The sequence below is a fragment of the Rattus norvegicus genome, chromosome 7 (assembly GCF_021556685.1).
Source record: "Rattus norvegicus strain SHRSP/BbbUtx chromosome 7, alternate assembly SHRSP_T2T, whole genome shotgun sequence".
In the NCBI taxonomy this organism is placed as follows: domain Eukaryota; kingdom Metazoa; phylum Chordata; class Mammalia; order Rodentia; family Muridae; genus Rattus; species Rattus norvegicus.
In genome coordinates this window covers 52,392,092-52,412,082 of record NC_141540.1, presented here as the reverse complement: position 1 = coordinate 52,412,082, position 19,991 = coordinate 52,392,092, and the positions used below count along the sequence as shown (strand labels likewise).

At 39.3% G+C, this 19,991-nt stretch overlaps 1 protein-coding gene across 2 annotated transcripts in view; it reads right to left on the bottom strand.

The window, feature by feature from the left end:
• The window catches only part of Lin7a (lin-7 cell polarity scaffold A), a 155,552-nt gene that overhangs the window by 37,088 nt on the left and 98,473 nt on the right, over positions 1-19,991 (bottom strand). Inside the window, exons 3-5 of one of the 2 annotated variants that reach the window (XM_087559328.1) lie at positions 13,637-13,708; positions 13,485-13,561; positions 10,998-11,207 (exon numbers count right to left, since the gene is read on the bottom strand). In XM_087559328.1, the coding sequence (XP_087415454.1) occupies positions 10,998-11,114 (117 nt within the window). In that variant the 5' untranslated portion in view covers positions 11,115-11,207; positions 13,485-13,561; positions 13,637-13,708. 2 annotated transcript variants of the gene reach the window in all.

The following is a 19,991-nucleotide window of genomic DNA, read 5'->3' as shown; positions in this document are numbered from 1 at the left end:
TTATGTCACCAGGGTGAGCATCCTTCAATATGAAGAATAGCATTTCCAATAAATAATTATCCATTTCAAAATATTAAGTATTTAAAGGGTAAGAAATTCTTATTATAACACATGCAATTTAGAAGGCTTTCATAGTCAAAATTGTAAAAACATAATAACATAATAATAATAATATATAATAATAGTAGTAGTAAGGATTTTTACATTGAATTGATGTTAGTTTAGTGGAATTCAATCAATGTTTCATTTTGCTCTTACAAAAGCTAATGTTAAATTACCACTCTATCCCCATACGATTTCACATAGATACATAGATTAGCTTCCAGATACTACACATGACTGGGTAGCCAGTTCCTTGTCTTTTCCCTTTCTCCAGCACCTTTTCTTGCAACAAAACCAGCAGCAGCAGCAGCAGCAGCAGCAGCAGCAGCAGCAGCAGCAGCAGCAGCAGCAGCAGCAAGGCAAGATACAGGTCTGGGGAAACGCTTTGTTTGCCAGTTCCTGTCGTTCATTTACCATATCTGATCAACTGCAGGTCTTATTCTTGGTATCATGATCTCCAAAATGATTTTCAAATCTTTTCATCCTAGTCATTATTCTCTTACTACAGATTTTCATCTGTATTCTCCAACAATTTAAGATTTCAATCTCTTTAAAATCTTAAGAGTTTCCTAGTTGCCCTTACTAACTCCATGTTTTCTTCCAGAAAATTCTTGCCAGAATAATCTAAGTGTAAATAAAATCATTTTGGGTCAAATTTTCCACTTTAATTGATAAATGCAAGCTTCCACACAGGATTTACAGGGCTTGATTGTAAATCCTTCCAATCCTACTTGAGCTAGAGATGTCTTGCTATGGTTAGGCTATGTGCTCCTTCTGAGGTAAGACACTCCATTAACCTTAACACTCTGCTAGTCCATGAGTGCTTAAATCTTAAAGCTTATGAATGATTAAAGAAGTGGGAGTTGATGAATGGATGATGACAGACTTGTCCATGCAGAATTTGAAGACCAATATTATATTCCTATGAGGTGAACCGTATGTTTCTTGTCCAGAACAGAAAGATCATTATTGTATTTACAATGCTTTCATCTACAAATTAAGACTTTGTCATGGTAGGAAACACAGACAGACTTATCTTGGAGTTGGATGAGAAGGCTCCTGAATAATTTAATAACAGCAGGGATGTTATATTTGGGGAGGCATTAAGGTAGATATTTTCAATGCCTCGTCCTAATTGTCATCAGCAGAGAAACAGGTCACTGTTATTACATTGGTTCCACAGCTTTAAGGGCACTGGAGAATCTAGTGACTTTCTGATAACCCTACCAATAACTAGTATCCAACTGCTTTTGATGAGGTATTTTTACTGTCTCCTGTCAGACAGAATGAATAATGAAGGATTTAAACTGGACTGAGAAGTTAACTTCTTATAAGGATAAAATTCTAAGACAGGAGCAGTCATTGGGTATATCAAAGGTATTCATCATAATGACTGACTAATATACTGTCTCCCACTTAACCTGCAGATTACTTTTGCTGGATAGGTATTGCTACTTTTGCTTTATGGGCGATAAATCGGTCACAAGATACATCATTTTACTGTGGCTGGAATATTCTTTTTTTTTTTTTCCCCGGAGCTGGGGACCGAACCCAGGGCCTTGCGCTTCCTAGGCAAGCGCTCTACCACTGAGCTAAATCCCCAACCCCAAGTGGCTGGAATATTCTTAAATTTCCAAGAAATTTTAAGACCCTGAAAATTTATCAGTCCCTTCAAAAACATTGAAGATACTAGTTAAGCATAAAAAAAAACTTGTAATTTCCATTATTTGTAACAATAAGAAATTAGGCTTGCACTGCAGTTATCAGATACCAGCTTCTAGTCAAGTAATTTAATGATGTGTAAGAAGAATTTTTATAAAGGAGAAAATTGAGTAGAGATAAAAACTAAGGGAATTCATTTTGTGGTGAATAGCTGCAGGAACTACCAGAAACTGTTAGCACGCCATGGAGCTTCAGAGTTGGTGTACTGAGTTGAGATTCTTATTATGCCTAAAACAAAATGAAAGCTTTTGTGTACAGCTGGTAAAGTTCTGGTGGTTGGATCTCGATCAGTGTTTCTGCCTTATTTTATCTCACAGACTGTGTCTACGTCATCCTGATCTTCTTTTAGTTACATGGAAAAAAAAAGACATCTTGGGAGCATGGGCTTTCTTACTTTGGTAATGTCATTCGATCTCTGCCCATACTCCAGTAATGAGTTATGTGTTCGTTAAAGCCTTTATTGTAGCCTTCATGTTATTCTTTAAGCAGGTCATTCCTAACACTGCTGAACGCAGCTCTCATTGCTGCATCTCACGTGCTTTGGTTGTGTTGTATGGTTTTCCTTTCCTCTATGTCAGTCAGTGTTTAATTATGATGCCGTGCTACACCCTCAAGGGCCAACATTTGTCCTTCACATGCTGTCCCTCTTCCTTTACCCTGTACCTTGGATGGACAATGGGCCCCACATACCTAAAAGCATTGGACTACATGGTGAAATAATGGCTTCATCTTTTCATATACATATTTCATATCACATCGGGACCATAGGGTCGAAGAAGAGGAGACTTATGGGTATTGATGGATGGTGCCCATTGCAGGAAGTAAGTCACAGAGGACTCGAACTTGGAAGGGATGAAAGAACTTGCCCAGGATAGACTGGAAACCAAGACTGTGTACATGCTACCCTAGAACGGAAAAACCAACATTGCCATGGATGGTAGAAAACTGGTCTCAATCCTTAGCTGGGGAAAGCATTTCTGAGTTTATGATGTTTACATGCAGCAGAGAAGAATGGATAAGAATAGAAACCATACCATCTTAGAAAACTATAAATGTTAAAGATCTTGAGAAAAGTAATCTTGAGATTGTCCCATAGTATCTCAGTGGATCCCAACTGCAGTTACTAAGTGTCCTATTACTGTGGAAGTGGAGGGAGATTTGGTATGGGAAAGAAGGCACTGTTACCACAAAGAAGAGCAGAATGGGGAAGCTACAAACTGAAGACAACAGGCAGCCCACAGAGACCCGAAAAGCCAAGAATCAGATTATTTCCTTGAGAATCAGGTGGAGCACAGATCTGTTGGCTGGTTGGTTTGGGGCCAGCACAACTTATTTGGGACTTCTGGCTCTCAGAACTGTGACAGCAGAATCAATTCCTGTCGCTTAAACCACCAAGTATGTGGCCACTTGTTACAGATGCTCTAGGAAGTAAACTTATAATTACATTATAATACACACATAAAGGAAAATAATCAGATTATTCCAACCAAGGCGGGGCTGGACAGTCTTTGGGGGAGCTTTCCTTAGGTTGTGAAGGTACTGGGTAGCTCACCAGGGTTACTTACATCAACATTTGCATGTATATATTTGCTGCCGTCACTGCGACCTTCTTACAGTCTGTTAGACAAAGTTCCCCGAGGGCTACAAGATGTGTGGCCTGTTCACTGATTGTACCCAGGGCTTGCTTAGTTTGGCAGCTGGTACGTAATAATTGAGCTGCAAATAACTGAATGGATGAAAAGCGCTGCTTAAAATAATAATAGTGAGGACAATAATTAATAATTAGTGAGGACAACCCCAAACACTAAATGGTAAAAATAACTCTGGGCAGGACAACACCAGACACTGAATCGAATAGTCAAATCCATGTCTAGCCTTTTGCTCTATTGTGATAGTGCCGTATGTATTTCCTTCTGTTTTTCCTAAACTAGAGATCTCTATCTGCAAACGAATTAAGAAACACAGAAAAGATCTCTGTCATGAGGCGGCTTGGACTGATGGGGGCAGTGTGAGGCCTGCTCAAGGTCGCAAGTGCAGACGTGCCCGTGTCATTCAGAAGGTGACTGCGATAGAGCAGAATTGGACAGTTCTTGGCTCCTTCGCAAATGGGAGCCATCTCGTGATGTCATCCTGGGACCAGAAATGTTCCGTACGTAACTGAAATTCCAGTTTGCTCTCCTGTTTAATTCTAGCCCAAGCAATCTCCCACGCTTGGCTGTCAAGAGTGGTTAGAAACCTGCAAATGGCTCATATGCAGAGAGAGGATGTGAGAACAGCTTTATCCTGGACCTGAAATCTGTAAATGAAGTTGGGGATGCTCGCACTGAGCCTGGAGGGCAAGTGAGGGTCGAGGTTTCCCATGCCAGTGGCCAACCCTTCTAAGACCCAAATGAGTTTGCAGTGGTTGCTCCCCTGGCTCAGGAAGGAAGGCCGTTCAAGCTTCACTGAGGAACCCAGGGGAAGAAAGTGCAGTGATGTGTTTAGAAAGTAGGAAACAATTTTAGACACAATCGGGCTGAATGTTTATTTCCCACTCCTCAGTACTCTGAGACATTTAAATTAAAGGGCACTTCTTTTTCAAAATATTACGACCTTTCTTGTGGTTCTAAACTTTTGAAAGGTCAGGAGTAGCTATGAGAACACTTCACCTTCTCCTCACCGAAAGTATAAGCTCATAAAGGTTAAGAAGTCTCCATCTTTTCTGTCGCACGCATGGGTTATTTATGGCTATAATATTTATTTGCTTTTAAATGATTAAGGTGGCCAGAGTCAGGAGCTTCAGCTCTGCCATGCAGCACTTGTTAGGAGGTGGGATAAGGTACTGGATTTCCCTGTCTCCTCATTTGTAAAATGGAAATGATATTAATAGCACTTGCCACAAAATATCATTATGAGGAAAATAATGCACTCATTATGTAACGTCCTTACAGTGGTGCCTGGCATCCAACGAATATTTATGGAACACCATTAAACTATGCGGCAGGCCTGCTCTTGGACTGGGCAGGAGGCAATGGAAAAAAAATTATTGCTGTGAAAGGATTTTATCGTATGACTTAAACTTGCACAAATATATATTTCATAGGAATTAAAATCCCCTTTGGTTATTTGAGTTCAAGTGTCTGTGCTGGGAAGTTATAATGTCACATGGGTTCAAATCTATTGTTCTAATTCCAATTCTTGGTTTGTTTGTTTGTTTGTTTGTTTCTAATTTTTCTGTGCTGGGTGCCAAACTCGGGGCCTTGAACATTCTGGACAAGCATTTTAGCACTGAGCTGCAACCCCAACCACAGCTCTAATTCTTCATTAATGCTCACTGTACACCTGACGGTGTGCGCTCTGCATAGCTAATTTGAGCTGTGAATATCACCCTTAACTTGGCATCGGCATTTATAAAATGGGAAAGAGGCCAGGTACCAAGAAAACTATTTATTCTCTTTCTTTCCCACATCTTTATTCATTCATCTGTTATGCTCAAAAAGTAATTAGAGATGTGCATACACTGTACCAACAACTTGATTCAGATTTAACTACTGAGTGAGGCAAATGTAATTACAGTTGTCCTGCCGGGGGGCTCTGAAGCCATGATTGGATTTCAGAAACTAGTCACATCTCTGCTCTCAACAGGGCATGCGGCTGATGCTCTCACGCTTCTGTGCGGGCTTCCTTTCTGTTCTTTGCTACCTCGCTCCAACCCTGGTCCTGTCCAACAGCACTGGCAGGCTATTATTTTGGGGTGTGGCTGTTTGGGAGTTGCTCCTTTTAAAAAAACACTATGAAAGAATTTTATCTTTATAAAAAAGGATGAGGAAATATACAGGGAGCTCTCCTGTGCCTTTTACCCAGCTTTTCAATATGCTAAATCTTTTTTTAAAGTTTCTTTCTTTCTCTCTTTCTTTCTTTCTTTCTCTTTCTTTCTTTCTCTCTCTCTCTCTCTCTCTCTCTCTCTCTCTCTTTCTTTCTTTCTTTCTTTTTACACTTCAGACTTATTCCCCTCCCAGTACACCCTACTACTGTTCACACATCCCACACCTCCTCCCACCCCCACTCAACCCCCAATCTCCACGAGGATGTCCCCACCCCATCCACACCACCAGACCTCTAAACTTTCAGGGGCCTCCAGTCTCTCGAGGGTTAGGTGCATCTTCTCTGACTGAACCCAGACCTGGCAGTTCTCTGTCATATATGTGTGGGGGGTCTCATCTCAGCTGGTGTAGGCTGCCTGGTTGGTGATCCAGTGTCTGAGAGATCTCAGGGGTCCAGGTTAATTGACACTGCTGGTCCTCCTACAGGGTTGCCCTCCTCCTCAGTTTCCTCCAGTTTTTCCCTAATTCAACCAGAGGGGTCGACAGCTTCTGTTCATTGGTTGGGTGCACATATCTGCACCTGACTCTTTCAGCTGCTTGTTGGGTCTTTGGAGGGCAGTCATGACAGGTCCCATTTTGTGAGTGCCCCACAGCCTCATCTTATAAGACTATAAAATAGCATAAACCACAGGAAATGGATGTTGATGTAGCCACCGAGCTCATTCAGATTCAAGTGGGATTGATTTTTCAAACCATCACATTTCACACTTGATAATCAAATAACATCACAGTAAAGATTGAAGCTCACTTCGTGTGTTTATTGTGCGTCTCAAAGCTTACCTGAGTGCAATCACTGATGTCTGTGTGTGTGTGTGTGTGTGTGTGTGTGTGTGTGTGTACAGCAAAAGTGTCCTCATCATTTTGTGAGACTGTTTTGAGCAACCAATGGGAAAATAATATGTACATATGCTTAAAAACTAAAGGTACTAAATACAATAAAGTACAATGCCACCAACATTTAGTTGTCTCATTTAAGGACAATGCCTCAAGACTAGGACCCATAGACAATAGGTTGTACTAACTTTCAGCCGCAGAATACAGGGTGGTCGGACAGCTGGTGTATACTATGGGACTCAGCCAAAATGTCATCCTAAGTGGTAGGATCAGGATCACGGAGGTGGCAGGGACCTTGGAGCCTAATACAGAGTTATGCAAAAGTACCTGTATTTTGAAATACTGAATGGCAGGTGGTCTTCTAATCTCTGATTAAAGCTCAGACAATGGATATATACCCCTTATGGGTTGTTCTCCTTCTATTCAGACAGTTTTACATGCATTCAAGGTCTTTACTATGAAACTGCACTCTGCCTTCCCTGAAACCTTCATGCATTGGCCTTGGTTCTGTTATTTGGGACCTGGCACAATTGGAGGCCTCCTGGAGATATCATTATTCTCCTAAACATTTTCTTCTCTTCATCAAATGACTTAAGTCTTTTAATAGAGAGCATCTCAGGGAAACATGCTCAGATATGGCTACGTTCACTCGATCAGACTACGGCAATGTCCGGACCGACCAACACATACCACACTCAACAGCTGGGGCATGAACTGGGTGTCTGTCAAAGGTATTTGAACCAACTTTCCTGCAAAGATATTAACACGTTTTTGATTTTTTCTGCTTTAATTTTTATTTTGGTTCACTTTATATTGCTTTTAAAAATCAATTAATGGTCCCTAGAGATATTATCAAAGCTTTGATATTTAGCCATGTCCCCCTGATTGTGTATAGACAGAGTCTCTGGCATCTAAGCATGACCTCATGAGGAACTTTATTAAGTGACAACTATTATTATTATTATTATTATTATTATTATTATTATTATTATTTATTGTGACAACTATTGGGGTTTTTTTTAATATCTTGACTTTGTCACTAAGTATATTTACGGTCCCTGTTGGATTCACACTGGCTGCAATCCTTAGAAATCATCCTTCAGAGCGCGCTTGCGCATAAAAGGGTGAAAAGGAGACCATTAGATAGCTATAGATTCATACTGTAACACTTCGACCTCCTATTAATGTTAAATTTTAATTCAGCTATTAGATTTTTTGCCAAGGCTTGACATAAGAAGCAGCCACACACCAAAGGACTCTGTACTTTCAATGAGGCTCTATTAGGTGATTTGATGTCTCATTTGAACGAATCCCATGGGAAATTTCTTTTCTAGCCAGAAACGATAAAAAGAATAAAATAAAATCTTTCCATCAGAGTTAAGCTGTTATGAGTTTCCTTCTGTTTTGACTTAGAAGAACAACATGAAGAAAAAAATCAATTCCTCAATTGCTGTATCTTTTCTTTATTTCTATTTTATTGATTCCCCCTCCTCTCTCCTTCTATTATCTTGTTTCAAGTTACCAGTTATGTGTTAATAAAATGATAAACTTTGGCAGACATGACATTTCCTTTCTGAATGTAACCAAGATATAGATTGCTATTAGAGACATCATTATTTAAGATTTTTGGGTTCATAAGATAATTTAACCTTTATCTAAGTTAGTAAGGCATGGTTCTCAGACTGCTTGGTAAAGTAAGGTTAGCCACAACCCTTCGAATCACTTCTTTCTAAGATTCTCAGTTTAAAACAGTATATTCTGGACATCTTTCATAGAAGTCTTTGCAAATGGCCCCTTGTTTCAAATCTGACATAGCAATCACTTGATCATTTGCTAACCTTTTCTTTGGTTTTGGTCTTTCAATTACAGAGCCTCCTACCCCATTTTTTATAAAATATTTTATTTGCAGTAAGTACCATAGCTTGTGTGAGATTATTTCTATTGCAAGGACCTCTGTACCCAGGATTAGAAGCGCTGGCTTCTCAAATTGTATTAACTATGATTTCTGTGATGAGGGGCAGGGCAGTGAGCCCTGCAGTTTCTCATTATGAAAATGCTTTGAGATGAACATGAGATAAAATGGAGGCAACTTTCTTTTTTATTTATTTTTTTAAATTTTTTTAGATTAATCTTTTCCTCCTCCCATTTTCTCTTCCCCCAACTCCCCTCTACCTCTCTTTCAAATGCACACCCCCTCTTCCTTTCCTCTAATTGTTATTCCAGAATTATGTGTATGCATATATGATTTACTCTTAAACTCTTTAAAATGGGTAGTTGTTACTCTTGAGTTTAATAAACTAGGCTAAGGTGAGGGCAGTGATCAAGCACTATGTCTTAAGTAACACTGTAGCTAGGGGTGGGCATTTGTTAAACTGTAATGAACAAATGATGTTTTTCTCTTTAACCAACTATGTTGGATGTTGACTTGGTTGAAATTAGTGCTTTGTAAATTAACATGATATGGTTTTTAAGTGGAAACTACTAGTAAATGGTAGCTTTTAGGTAAATGTGAACTCTAGAGTCTTTGGAAACAGAAAGAGGACATAAAAATCCTTTACAAGGGGTTGGTAAAAATGTGGCCATAGGACAAATGGATGCTTTGTAAGTTTGACCCAGAGATATTCTCGCCCGGCTCAAGTGGAGATGCTAAGCTTCTTGGAACAGCAGATGGGCAGAGAAGTGGAAGCTACCAGCTTCACAGAAGAAAGTGATTGCTACTTCCTTACTAAGGAACGTTTGCTAATTTGCATATAGCTATGTGTATGTACAGCGGAATTTTCTTTAAGATTTAATAAAAGCAATATTTCTGGCAATTTTAAAATCTCGCTCACTTCAATCTTCTTTAGCGATCACAATTATGGATCAAAGGTGCATCTGACCAAGTGAGGGGTGGATCTTGGTAGAGAGGTTGCCTGAGTACTTTTCACCAATGCCCTTATAGTTAGTAACTTTTCTGCCAGCCTGCCTTCCTTTTAGAAAGTGAAGCTGGGGGCTGGGCACACTTACAGTCTGTAATGATATAGACACGGAGCAGTAAATCCAGGACCGTTTGATTTCATTGTTGCAATGCTCCCTGCTGCTTCCCAGGTTCATCACAAGGTCACTGCAGGAATGGATGCCTGCCTGGGAAAGGCTTGGAGCTCTGCTGCTTGCAAATGTGTGGGTTAAGCAGAGGCTGTTTGCTCCCTTGATAGAGAGTTGCAAGCCAATTTACCTATTAGATTCATGATGTCATACATGGTTATGTTTGCTTTGTGCAACTGTAACGACTGTGCACACATCTGAGTGATTTTATTTTTGCTACTTTTCTTCCGATTTTTTTCAACCTATAATTCTTTAGACTTGCAAAGTGTATTTGGAGAAATCATAAATTAATAACCCAAGGCATAGCTTACTGTGAATCATAATGTTTGACCCTGCTTGGGATCCTCTACAGAAAGCCTGGCTCTACAATTTTCATTTGATACAAGCCTTGAAAAGGGATAGTTATTGAAAGGTCAATAAAATGCTTATCTCAAAGCATTATCTCCTGGAAAAAGTAGAGATAATGGTGATTTGGGGATTGGAATGATGATATAAAATATTCATGGACTGCCAGTTTTGATGATCATTAGAGAACAGCACAGTGCAGTGAATAGCTTTTCTGAATTTAAAACCACTGCTTTTTAAATATGAGCAAATGCAAATAAGATTAAAGATATAAAAAGAAAATTTACACCACGGTTATCAGTCAGATGTTTTTTCAGATACATGTTAGATATTGTGTCTTGAACACAAATCAATGTTGCTACAAAGAACTCAAATCTAGCTTACATGTTAAATCTTGTTCTTATAATAATTGTTTTTAGATCAAGGGGTAAGCATATTTTGATAAATTCCTGTTTATATTTCTGAAACTTGTGACCTCAGATTGGTTATGTTGGATACATATAAAAGCTAATGGAAACACTTAATTTGCTTCCTAATAAGCTATTTCTTGGGGAGGCATCTGTCTTGGTAATGCTGCACTTGCCTAGCATACACACAGCTCTGGGTTCGGTGCTTAGCACCAAAACAAATGAGCAAACGAACTAACTAATTAAGTAGCTAACTAACTGAAACGGAACAAAACCTCAAACTCAACTGTTTGTAAGAATTTGAGACGAAAATGGCATTGAAATCATATTCTTCCAAACATCCACTTAATAGCAGTATTGCGAGAAGGAAAGCCTATGTGATAATTTCTTGGCATGATTTTCTGATGTCCTAACTGTTGATATTTATTATACTTGTGCAAGATGAAATGAGATATAAAGATATGAAATTACTGCCTATATAGGTTTATACCCATCCAAGTCCTGGAAGCCAGTTGGAGATGGATATAAAATTGCTGTCCATATTGTAATCTCAACATTGGCTTCAGTAATGGGGTGGGGGTGAGGGAGTGGGGAATGTACTTAGGGAGAAGAAAAATCTCTGGGTATTTCATCAACATACCACTCCGTTCACTGATAGCAACTGGTCTCCTCTTTTGAGGCCTCCGTGTCTTTCAGCCACCCCTCCAGGGATGATGCGGGAGATGTAAATTGGAGAATTCTGTTCCTTTCCTCCCATCACGTTAAAACCCAGGCCTTCATCAGTCTTTGGCAGTTCGACTACCCGAGGGTGGGAGTGGCCTTCGCTGGCTGCAAAAGCCGCAACTGTTGCCTGAAAGAGAAGATGTTCTTTTGGTAATAGAACATGGGAAGTAAGGCTGAGCATGTGATCTTCAGGGAACACTGTCCTAGACATCTCTCTAGCATTCTCCTGTCGAAGGAAGAGCACAGGATAGCTTCTTCTAGATGTGGTATATGACTGTCTTCTTCGGTAAACCCTCACCTAGTTATTTTTACCTTTGCAAGGCTTATCTCCAACGAAAAATGAAACCAAAACCAAAATCAATGTAAATTCTTTCAGAGGTCCATCAGCTACATGTAAATCCTGATCAACAACTCCAAATATTTGTACACATACAACCTAGTGTAATTATTGAATGCATGTTGATCATTGAAGCAGGGGCGCACTTTTCCATGCTGTTGCTATGGTATATAGTTGTTACTTCAGTACATATCCATCAATTCTTATTCAACAGACCGGTAAGCAAGTTTGTATGCATACGTTCATGAAAACATCTTGCTATTACTGAACCACTGGTTTAGTAAATATAAAGATTTTTATTTTTTAAATGCAGGATGCCTAAATGAAAATAAAATAAAAAGGAAGTGCTAGATTAAAAGATAGGATTGCTGTCTCATACCCGTAGTCTATGTTACTATGCATGATGTCTTATTAGGTCATTGATTATATCTCTCTTAATGCTACACTAACATGCCAGCTAGTACAACGATATGAGAAAAATGACTGGTTTGGGGAATTATACCTAGACATACAAAATTTTATTTAATATGGTAGTGGCTTTATTTTAAGATTAACGTAGTAGTCTCTTTGAATTCAAGAAGTCAACTTACCATCAGTTCCCACCCAAAAGGAATACAATAGTAGTTTCAATCAAGCAAAGACTCTCTGCCTGCTTCTTGTATTCCACTCCCATTAGCTTGCCTCAACCACAGTTGATTAGATATCTAGTATGAAGTGATTTACTCTCAACACTGTGAAAATATTGATTTCCAACTACTGTACGTTCTTTATCCACACACCGCATTATCACATCAGTTTAGCATTATGCTACTGCCTGCGTTTAATGAGAGAGAGGGAATGGCATGGAAATAATGGCTTGGTTTTAGCTACATGCATTTGCTCATGCAAGCCCTGTTGTCATGCAGGGGTTTTAATGGCTGACATGGATGCAATGCAGACAGCCCAGAAACAACCAGAAAAAAAAATATTGTGCTATTGCAACATTATGCTGCTATCCTGCTGTTCTACATGAATAAGAAATGAGAATGGTAAAAACACTACATAATTCACTTTCCCCTTAATTAAACCATGTAGGGATCATTTTTCTCTGTGTGTTCCACTTCAGAACAAGCAAAGCATGAGGTAATGGTAATCATACTCTTTATTTGCTGGGGTTAGAAAGAAACTAAGAAAAAGAGGAAGAGGAAGAGGAGGAGAAGGAGAGGAAGGGGAAGGGAAGGAGGAGGAAGAGGAAGGGGAAAGGGAAGGAGGAGGAAGGAAAAGAAGAGGAGGAAGAGGAGAAGGAAGAGGAAGATGAGAAAGGGAAAGGAGGAGGAGGAAGAGAAAGAAAAGAAGAAGAGGAGGAAGAGGAAGAAGAGGAAGAGGAAAAGGAAGAACCTTACACGTCAACAGTGTTTAGTTACAGAGTGAAAACTGAAAATATCAGGAGAAATCAAACAAGAGGTGATAAAGGAGTTGAATGAAAATTTCAGGTTATTCTCAGGGGTTCTCACTTTTTGGCATGATTACAAAGTTACATGCCCTTTATGAGCAAAGTTGTGGTCTGTTTAAACATTTCTGTATTTGTAAAAACAAGAGCTGCACGTGTGACTTCGGATAACCACTACTGTTTCCTAGTGATCCATCTTCTAGAAAATGTCACAATCCTTTTTCTGTATCCTCTCCAATGGGACCTCTGTAGTCTCTGGGTTTGATCCTTTACAGAACAAAAGTGGGGACTGCCACAAAGGTGCCAGGCCTTCCGTTAGGTCATTGCCACTCTCAGCAAGTGGCCCATTGCCCAGCTGAGGACAAAGAAGGGTGTTGGCTCAGGGGAGTCAGGTGAAGCCTTTCCATGTCCGACTTACATCAGGGCTTTCGGCCTGAGCAAATGAGTTTTCATGCTCTACATAGGCTATGGGATCTTTTGCATCCGCAGGATGTACCAGAAACCATGTAGAACTCAATACAGTGGAGCAGCAGATTTGCTTGTGCCAAATGGACATTTTGTGATTTTAATGAAATCATTCTCCTTCCTTAAGCTACAGAAGCAGCAGAAAAGGTCAGTTTTTCCATTAGGATTTTTACCTGGTGAGTAGTACTGGTTCTAGACTCTGGGCTGCCACTGAGGTCTAAATTCTCTTACAGTGTACACACGAGAATACCTGAAACACACACGCGCACAATCAATTACTACATCACTGGGGTCAAGTGTTCATTTAAAGTTTCTCAAACCTTACCTTTGCTGTGGCCCTCGCACGGAATTCAGGGCAGCCATTAACAGTAATCGTTTCATGCATGTATTGATACACCTAAAATAGTCATGTGGAAAAAAAAAGAACATGTAAGAATATCGTAAGAACATCAATTCTTTCATTACAGATAGGAGGACAGATTTTCATTTTAGAATGGATACTTTCTATCACAACAGGTTGAATCAGTCGTCTTGGTGGTTTGGACCAAATGTACCTCCTACTTTGTGTGTGTATATATGGGGACAGGGGAGGCAATTGTGGTTATTTAGAATTTTCTAATCTGTACATATTGATTAACTACAACAGCCCTTTTATTTCTGATTCTACAGGAGTCTATCAATAATTTTAATATTTTTGTATATATGTGTATGTATGTAGTTCTATCTATAAAATTATGCTCTTAAGTTGCATGAACAGTATGGCTTGAATGTGGCAAAACTTTACATGTAATTTTTGAAATCGATATTCCACCAAGCTAAGATAACAGTATTTTTAATTTGGCTTGAATTTCAAGGAGGGGTATTCCTATTAATGATACACATTTATAATTTTGAATCTTCAGAGCCAAACATTTTCATAAGTAAACAAGATACTCAAATAAATAGCCTTTTATGCACGTAGGTAAAAATGGTATTCTAGAGAAACAAGTAACGTGAGAGGTTTATAAATTAATGTAGCAGTTTCCATGATGCACTGATAAAGTTAGGATGAAACAGAAAGGAGGCTGTGAACTTGGAGGCCCTTTAAGTAGCATTTTCTGTCTAACGGACTTAAGCTGGTTCCTTGCGGAACCATGAGGCTGATTCACAATAATTTCCATCTTTCTGTCAGCCTGAAAAATGGGTAAGAAATGTTTACTAAATAGGTTTTCTTTCTTTCTTCCCTTCCTCCCTGCCTTCCTTCTTTCTTTCTTTTTTGAAATAAAAGTTTCAAGGGTCTGGTCTCTTAACGGCACTCTTTAAACAGCAAATAATACAACTCATTAGTGTTTTAGACACACGATAGAAGACATTGTTAAAACACAGTCAGCAAAGCTGTTTCCTCCTAAACGTCTGAGAAGATCTTGAAATCTTTATATTGATGATTAAAAACAAAACCAAAAAAATGCTTCATCTTCCAAAAGCTGAAATGTGGGGAGTGAGTTTTAGTGGTTTACTTTGAGGAAGATACTTGACCAAAAGAGAAAAAGAAGTTCAAAATGTTAGACTCTATGTTTATTTTGAAATTAATGAAGTTATAAAAAATCTATCAATATTACATAGAGATTAAGAAGTCCATTTGTTTTATTTTGGAGAGAGGGATAATTATTATTTTCTGACAGAATCAAGTAGAAAAACTGCCACTAAATGTCTAAAAAAGAGTATTTCTTTCTTTTAATTACTCTTATTTTAATTACATGAGCCAAAGCTTCTTAAAAAAGACACAAAAATTCATTAATTCACCATTCCTCAACCGTTTTACTAAGATTTGGGACTAGTGTCTCCCAATATGTTTAGCCGGCTCACCTTTTCTCAAGTACATTGGGTTGGGCCTCTACCTCTCCTGACTCAGATTACCCAGCTGATGTTCCCAGAGGTAAACTGTTGCAATGGTCTAGCTCAGAGAGGAAGATATGTAAGTTAGAACCTATCTTGTAGCTTTGAACCTTGACTAAATCATTCTGATGTTCAGTTTCCATGGGAAATCTATATATAGTAGGACAATTCAGAAGTGTGTTACTCCATATTCTGCAGGTTCCTAAAATGGCTGCCAAGCCACAATCCCTGGAAGTACATTGTTTTGCTTCCTTGATAGCTCTTGCACAAATATATTCTACTTATTTATTTTCATAGCTGACTAAGAGGAGGAATCCCTCCTCCCCTGCCTTGCTTCTCTTGTTAATAAACTCTCTCATCAGACACATTTTCCACTCCTAACTCATTATCTCCTACTCAATGTTCCTCGCTCATGCACATAGTCTCACAGTTAAAAATTCCTTCACCTCAGCTGTCTGGCCAAGTACCGACCTGACCATGTGTCTAGTGTGATTTTGGCTATCCTCTGCCCTCAAGTGACAAACCAGTCCAGAAATCACTCACTGTGAAGAACCAAGTCTCTTCTTCATTTTTTTTCTTTTTTCTTCTTTTAGGAGCTGGGGACCGAACCCAGGGCCTTGCGCTTGCTAGGCAAGTGCTCTACCACTGAGCTAAATCCCCAACCCCTCTCTTCTTTATTTTTAACCTCTCCTGTGTTCCTGGCTCTTGCAAGTTCCATAATGAACCCTTCCACTGGTCCAGGTCTTTGAGGTCTTTGAACATCCCTATAATGCTGACAGAAATATTTCTCTGCCTGGTGGGCATTTGTTTACCAAAGTTTATGAGGATGTTCAAAGGTCTAATTCAAGATTTATCTCCCTGAATAAATGTTTCCCACATCTCTCCTAGACTTCCTGGCTTTCTGAACTTGCTGGGGGTCATGTTGATTAGTGATTTCTTTGTTTGCATTCACAGATGTTTATAAAGACCATCACTTAGCAAATAATTAAAAGAGTGTCATCAACTGATTAGGGCAAAAGGTCATTTTTTGTTAGGGAGAAAATGTAAATACTTAATAACTATTGCAAATTAAAAATAATTATCCTCAATATTCAGATTTGAATTTTCAATTAAAAACCAGGATTCTAAAAGGGCAGAACTGTCTAGATGATTGCACAGGCTCTGGAGATGGCTTGAAAACAATCCCAGGCTGGCTGTTCAGCTTTCCAATTGTATGATGTTGGTCAGTTAAGTGCTTGATTTCCCTGGGGCTCAATGTTCTCAATTGGAAAATGTGCCTTAAAGCGGTAAGTCTTTTATGACGACTGGATAAGAACATAACAGTTTGCCATATGTAGTTAGATAACTGAAAGTTTGCTAATAGCACTACTGTCATGACATTGCTCATCTTATTTGATCCTGGGGTCTTTGGGGAAAAATCTCCCAGGATAAACAATATATGAACAGCTAGGGCTCTCAACTGGGGACCAATTTGTTCTCTGGAGATACTTGGCAATGTCTGCTGCCTTTCAGCAAGTGGTAGCTGCACCAATTCTGTATCCCCAATCCTCCCCGACCCCCAAATCCATGACTCTGAGCAAAAGTGAGGGAGACAGCATGATAAACTTTTTATAATGCGAGCATACTGAGCGAAACCAATCCAATATTGTTGTCTGTCTTTTTATTTCTACAAAGCACAGTAGATTTGGAATGCTTGGTCTTCAAAAGTGAAATGAGGAACAGAGTTTAGTGATCCAGTCAGGTCAAATCTTTGAGATATTCAGTCTGCATGGGGTGGATAACCTAATAAACCTCCTGTGCCTCTCATTTCCTAAGGGAAAGCGATTCATCCCTGCGTGCCTTTCTTGTCAAGGACAACTAAAAATACCCTTCCCTATTTTGAAGAAAATTATCAGGGAAAAACACTCATTTTGCTGGACACCAGAAAGGGTTCTTAAAGGCAAAAGAGAAGATAGTTGTGTGTGCTTTGACAAAGGAAAGTGGTGTTTATTATCCTCTGAATCCCCTGTCACAGATTTGCGATAACTTTGAGCTGTGACATTTGTAGGCAAATTCCATTGAGCAGCATGCACTTCTAGCCATATTAGATCATTGTTAGAAGGTCTAGTGCCTTTTTGCCTTCTATTTCAATATTAGTGATTTCCTAACTTTGAAATACTCCAAGAGATCCCATGACATTTTGAGCATTTAGACCTTTTGCTAAGTTGCTAAAAATTTAGAGAGGTAAGTCGACTAGATAAAAACAAAACAATGGTGGTATGTTGGTTCAAATAGTTCATTGAAATGTGTTTATCTAATACTCTTTTCTGAGTTATTCTGTGTGCCAGCTGTGCTAAATCATTTTTATTGGATATTTTACTTATGTTTCAAGTGCAATCCCCTTTCACAGTTTCTTTTCCGGAAAACCCCTATCCCATCTTCCCTATGAGGGTGTTCTCCCACCTACCCACCCACTCCTGCCTCCCCACCCTGGCATTCCCCTACACTGGGGCATTGAGTCTTCCCATAGCCAAAGGCCTCTCCTCCCACTGATGTCCAGCAAGGCCGTCCTTGCTACATATGTGGCTGGAGTCATAGGTCACTCCATGTGTACCCTTTGGTTAGTGATTAATCCCTGGGAGCTCTGGGGGTTCTTGTTGGTTGATATTGTTGTTCTAAATCATTAAAGGAAACAATCCCTTTCCAAAACTGAAAGAACATGATTTCATAACAGAATTGCTATTTAATCTTTTCTTTTTATTTATTTATTCACTTTACATCCAGATCGCTGCCCCTTTCCATAGTCCCTCCCTTTGTCCCCCTCCCCTTCTCCTCTGAGAGGGTGAGCCCCAGCCCTGATATCCTCTCACCCAGGCATACCAAGTTTCTGTGGGACTAGGTGCTTCCTCATTTGGAGGCCAAACAAGGCTTCCCAGCTAGAAGAATGTATTCCACAGATATGCAACACCTTCAGGGATAGGTCCCACTCCAGTTATTTGGGATCTACATCTGCTAACTGTGTGTGTGTGTGTGTGTGTGTGTGTGTGTGTTGGGGGGCAGGCCTACATCCAGTTCATGTATGCTCTTTGGCTGGTAGTTCAGTCTCTGAGAGCCCCAAGGGTTCAGGTTAGTTGACTATGTTGATCTTCCTGTAGTGTTCCTTTCCCCTTTGGGGCTGCAACCCTTCCCCCTATTCTTCAACAAGAGTCCCCAAACTCCATTCACTATTTGGCTGTGGTATCTGCATCCCTCTTAGTAAGTTGCTGGGTAGAGCCTCTCAGAAGACAGCCATGATAGACTCCTGTCTAGAAACATAACAGAGTATCATTAATAGTATCGGGGATTGGCTCACTATGAGCATAGTGGAGCACATGTCCTGGTGGTGTGGTTGAGCATCCTTTGGATCTTTGCTCAGGAGCAGTAGAGCTGGGTCTTCAGGTAGAACTATTTCTAATTTTTTGAGGAACCGCCAGATTGATTTCCTGAGTGGTTGTACAAGTTGGAAATGCCACCAGCAATGAAGAAGTGTTCCCTCTGCTCCACATCCTCATGAGCATGTGCTGTTGCTTGAGTTTTTGATCTTACCCACTCTGCCCAGTGTGAGGTGGAATCTCAGGGCTGTTTTGACTTGCTTTTCCCTGATGACTAAGGATGTTGACCATTTAAGTGCTTCTCAGCCATGTGAAATAACTCTGTTGAGAAGTCTCTGTTTAGCTTTGAAACCCAGTTTTAATTGGGTTATTTGGTTCGTGAGAGTCTAACTTCTTGAGTTCTTTATATATTTTGGATATTAACCCTCTGTCAGATGTCTAGTTAATGAAGAACTTTTCCAAATCTGTAGGCTGCTGTTTTGTCCTACTGACAGTGTCCTCTGCATTACAGAAGCGTTTCAGTTTCATGAGGTCCCACAAATCAATTGTTCTAAAATTGATCTTAAAACCTGTTCTGTGCAGGAAATTTTCTCCTCCACTAATGTGTTCAAGTTAATTCCCATTTTCTCTTTTACCAGATTCATTGTATCCGGTTTAATGTTGAGGTCCTTAATCCAATTCAACTTGAGTTTTGTGCAGGGTGATAAATATGGATCTATTTGCATTCTTCAACATGCTGACACCCAGTTAGACCATTTCTTGAAGATGCTTTCTTTTTTCCACTGTATGGTTTTGGCTTTGTCAAAAATCAAGCGTCCATAGATTTGTGGGTTTATTTCTCGGTCTGCAATCCTATTCCATTGATCAACCTGTCTCTGTAGCAATGCACGGTAATTTTTTTTCCTTTTATCACTATTGCTGTGCAGTCCAACTTGAGGTCATGGATGTTCATTCCTCCTGAAATCCTTTTATTGTTCAGGATATTTTTGGTTATCCTCTTCTTTTGTTTGTTTGGGTTTTTTTTGTTTTTATTTTTGTTTTTGTTTTTGTTTTCCATATGAAATTGAAAATTGTTCTTTCAAGGTCTGTAAAAAATGTGTTGGAATTTTGATGCAAATTGTGTTGAATCTTTAGATTGCTTTTGGTAAGATGGCCATTTTCACTATGTTAATCCTCGTAATCTATGAGCGTGGGGAATCTTTCCACCCTTTGATATCTCCTACAATTTCTTTCTTCTGGAACTTGAAGTTCTTGTCAGAAATGTCTTTCACTTGCTTGGTTAGAGTTATACCAAGATATTTTATATTATTTGTAGCAATTGTGAAGTGTGTTGTTTTCATTTTAGTATTTTGGCATTTTTATAAAGGAAGGTTACTGATTTCTTTCTGTTGATTTTGTATTCAGCCACTTGGTTCAAATTGTTTATCAGTTGTAGGAGTTCTCTGGTAGAATTTT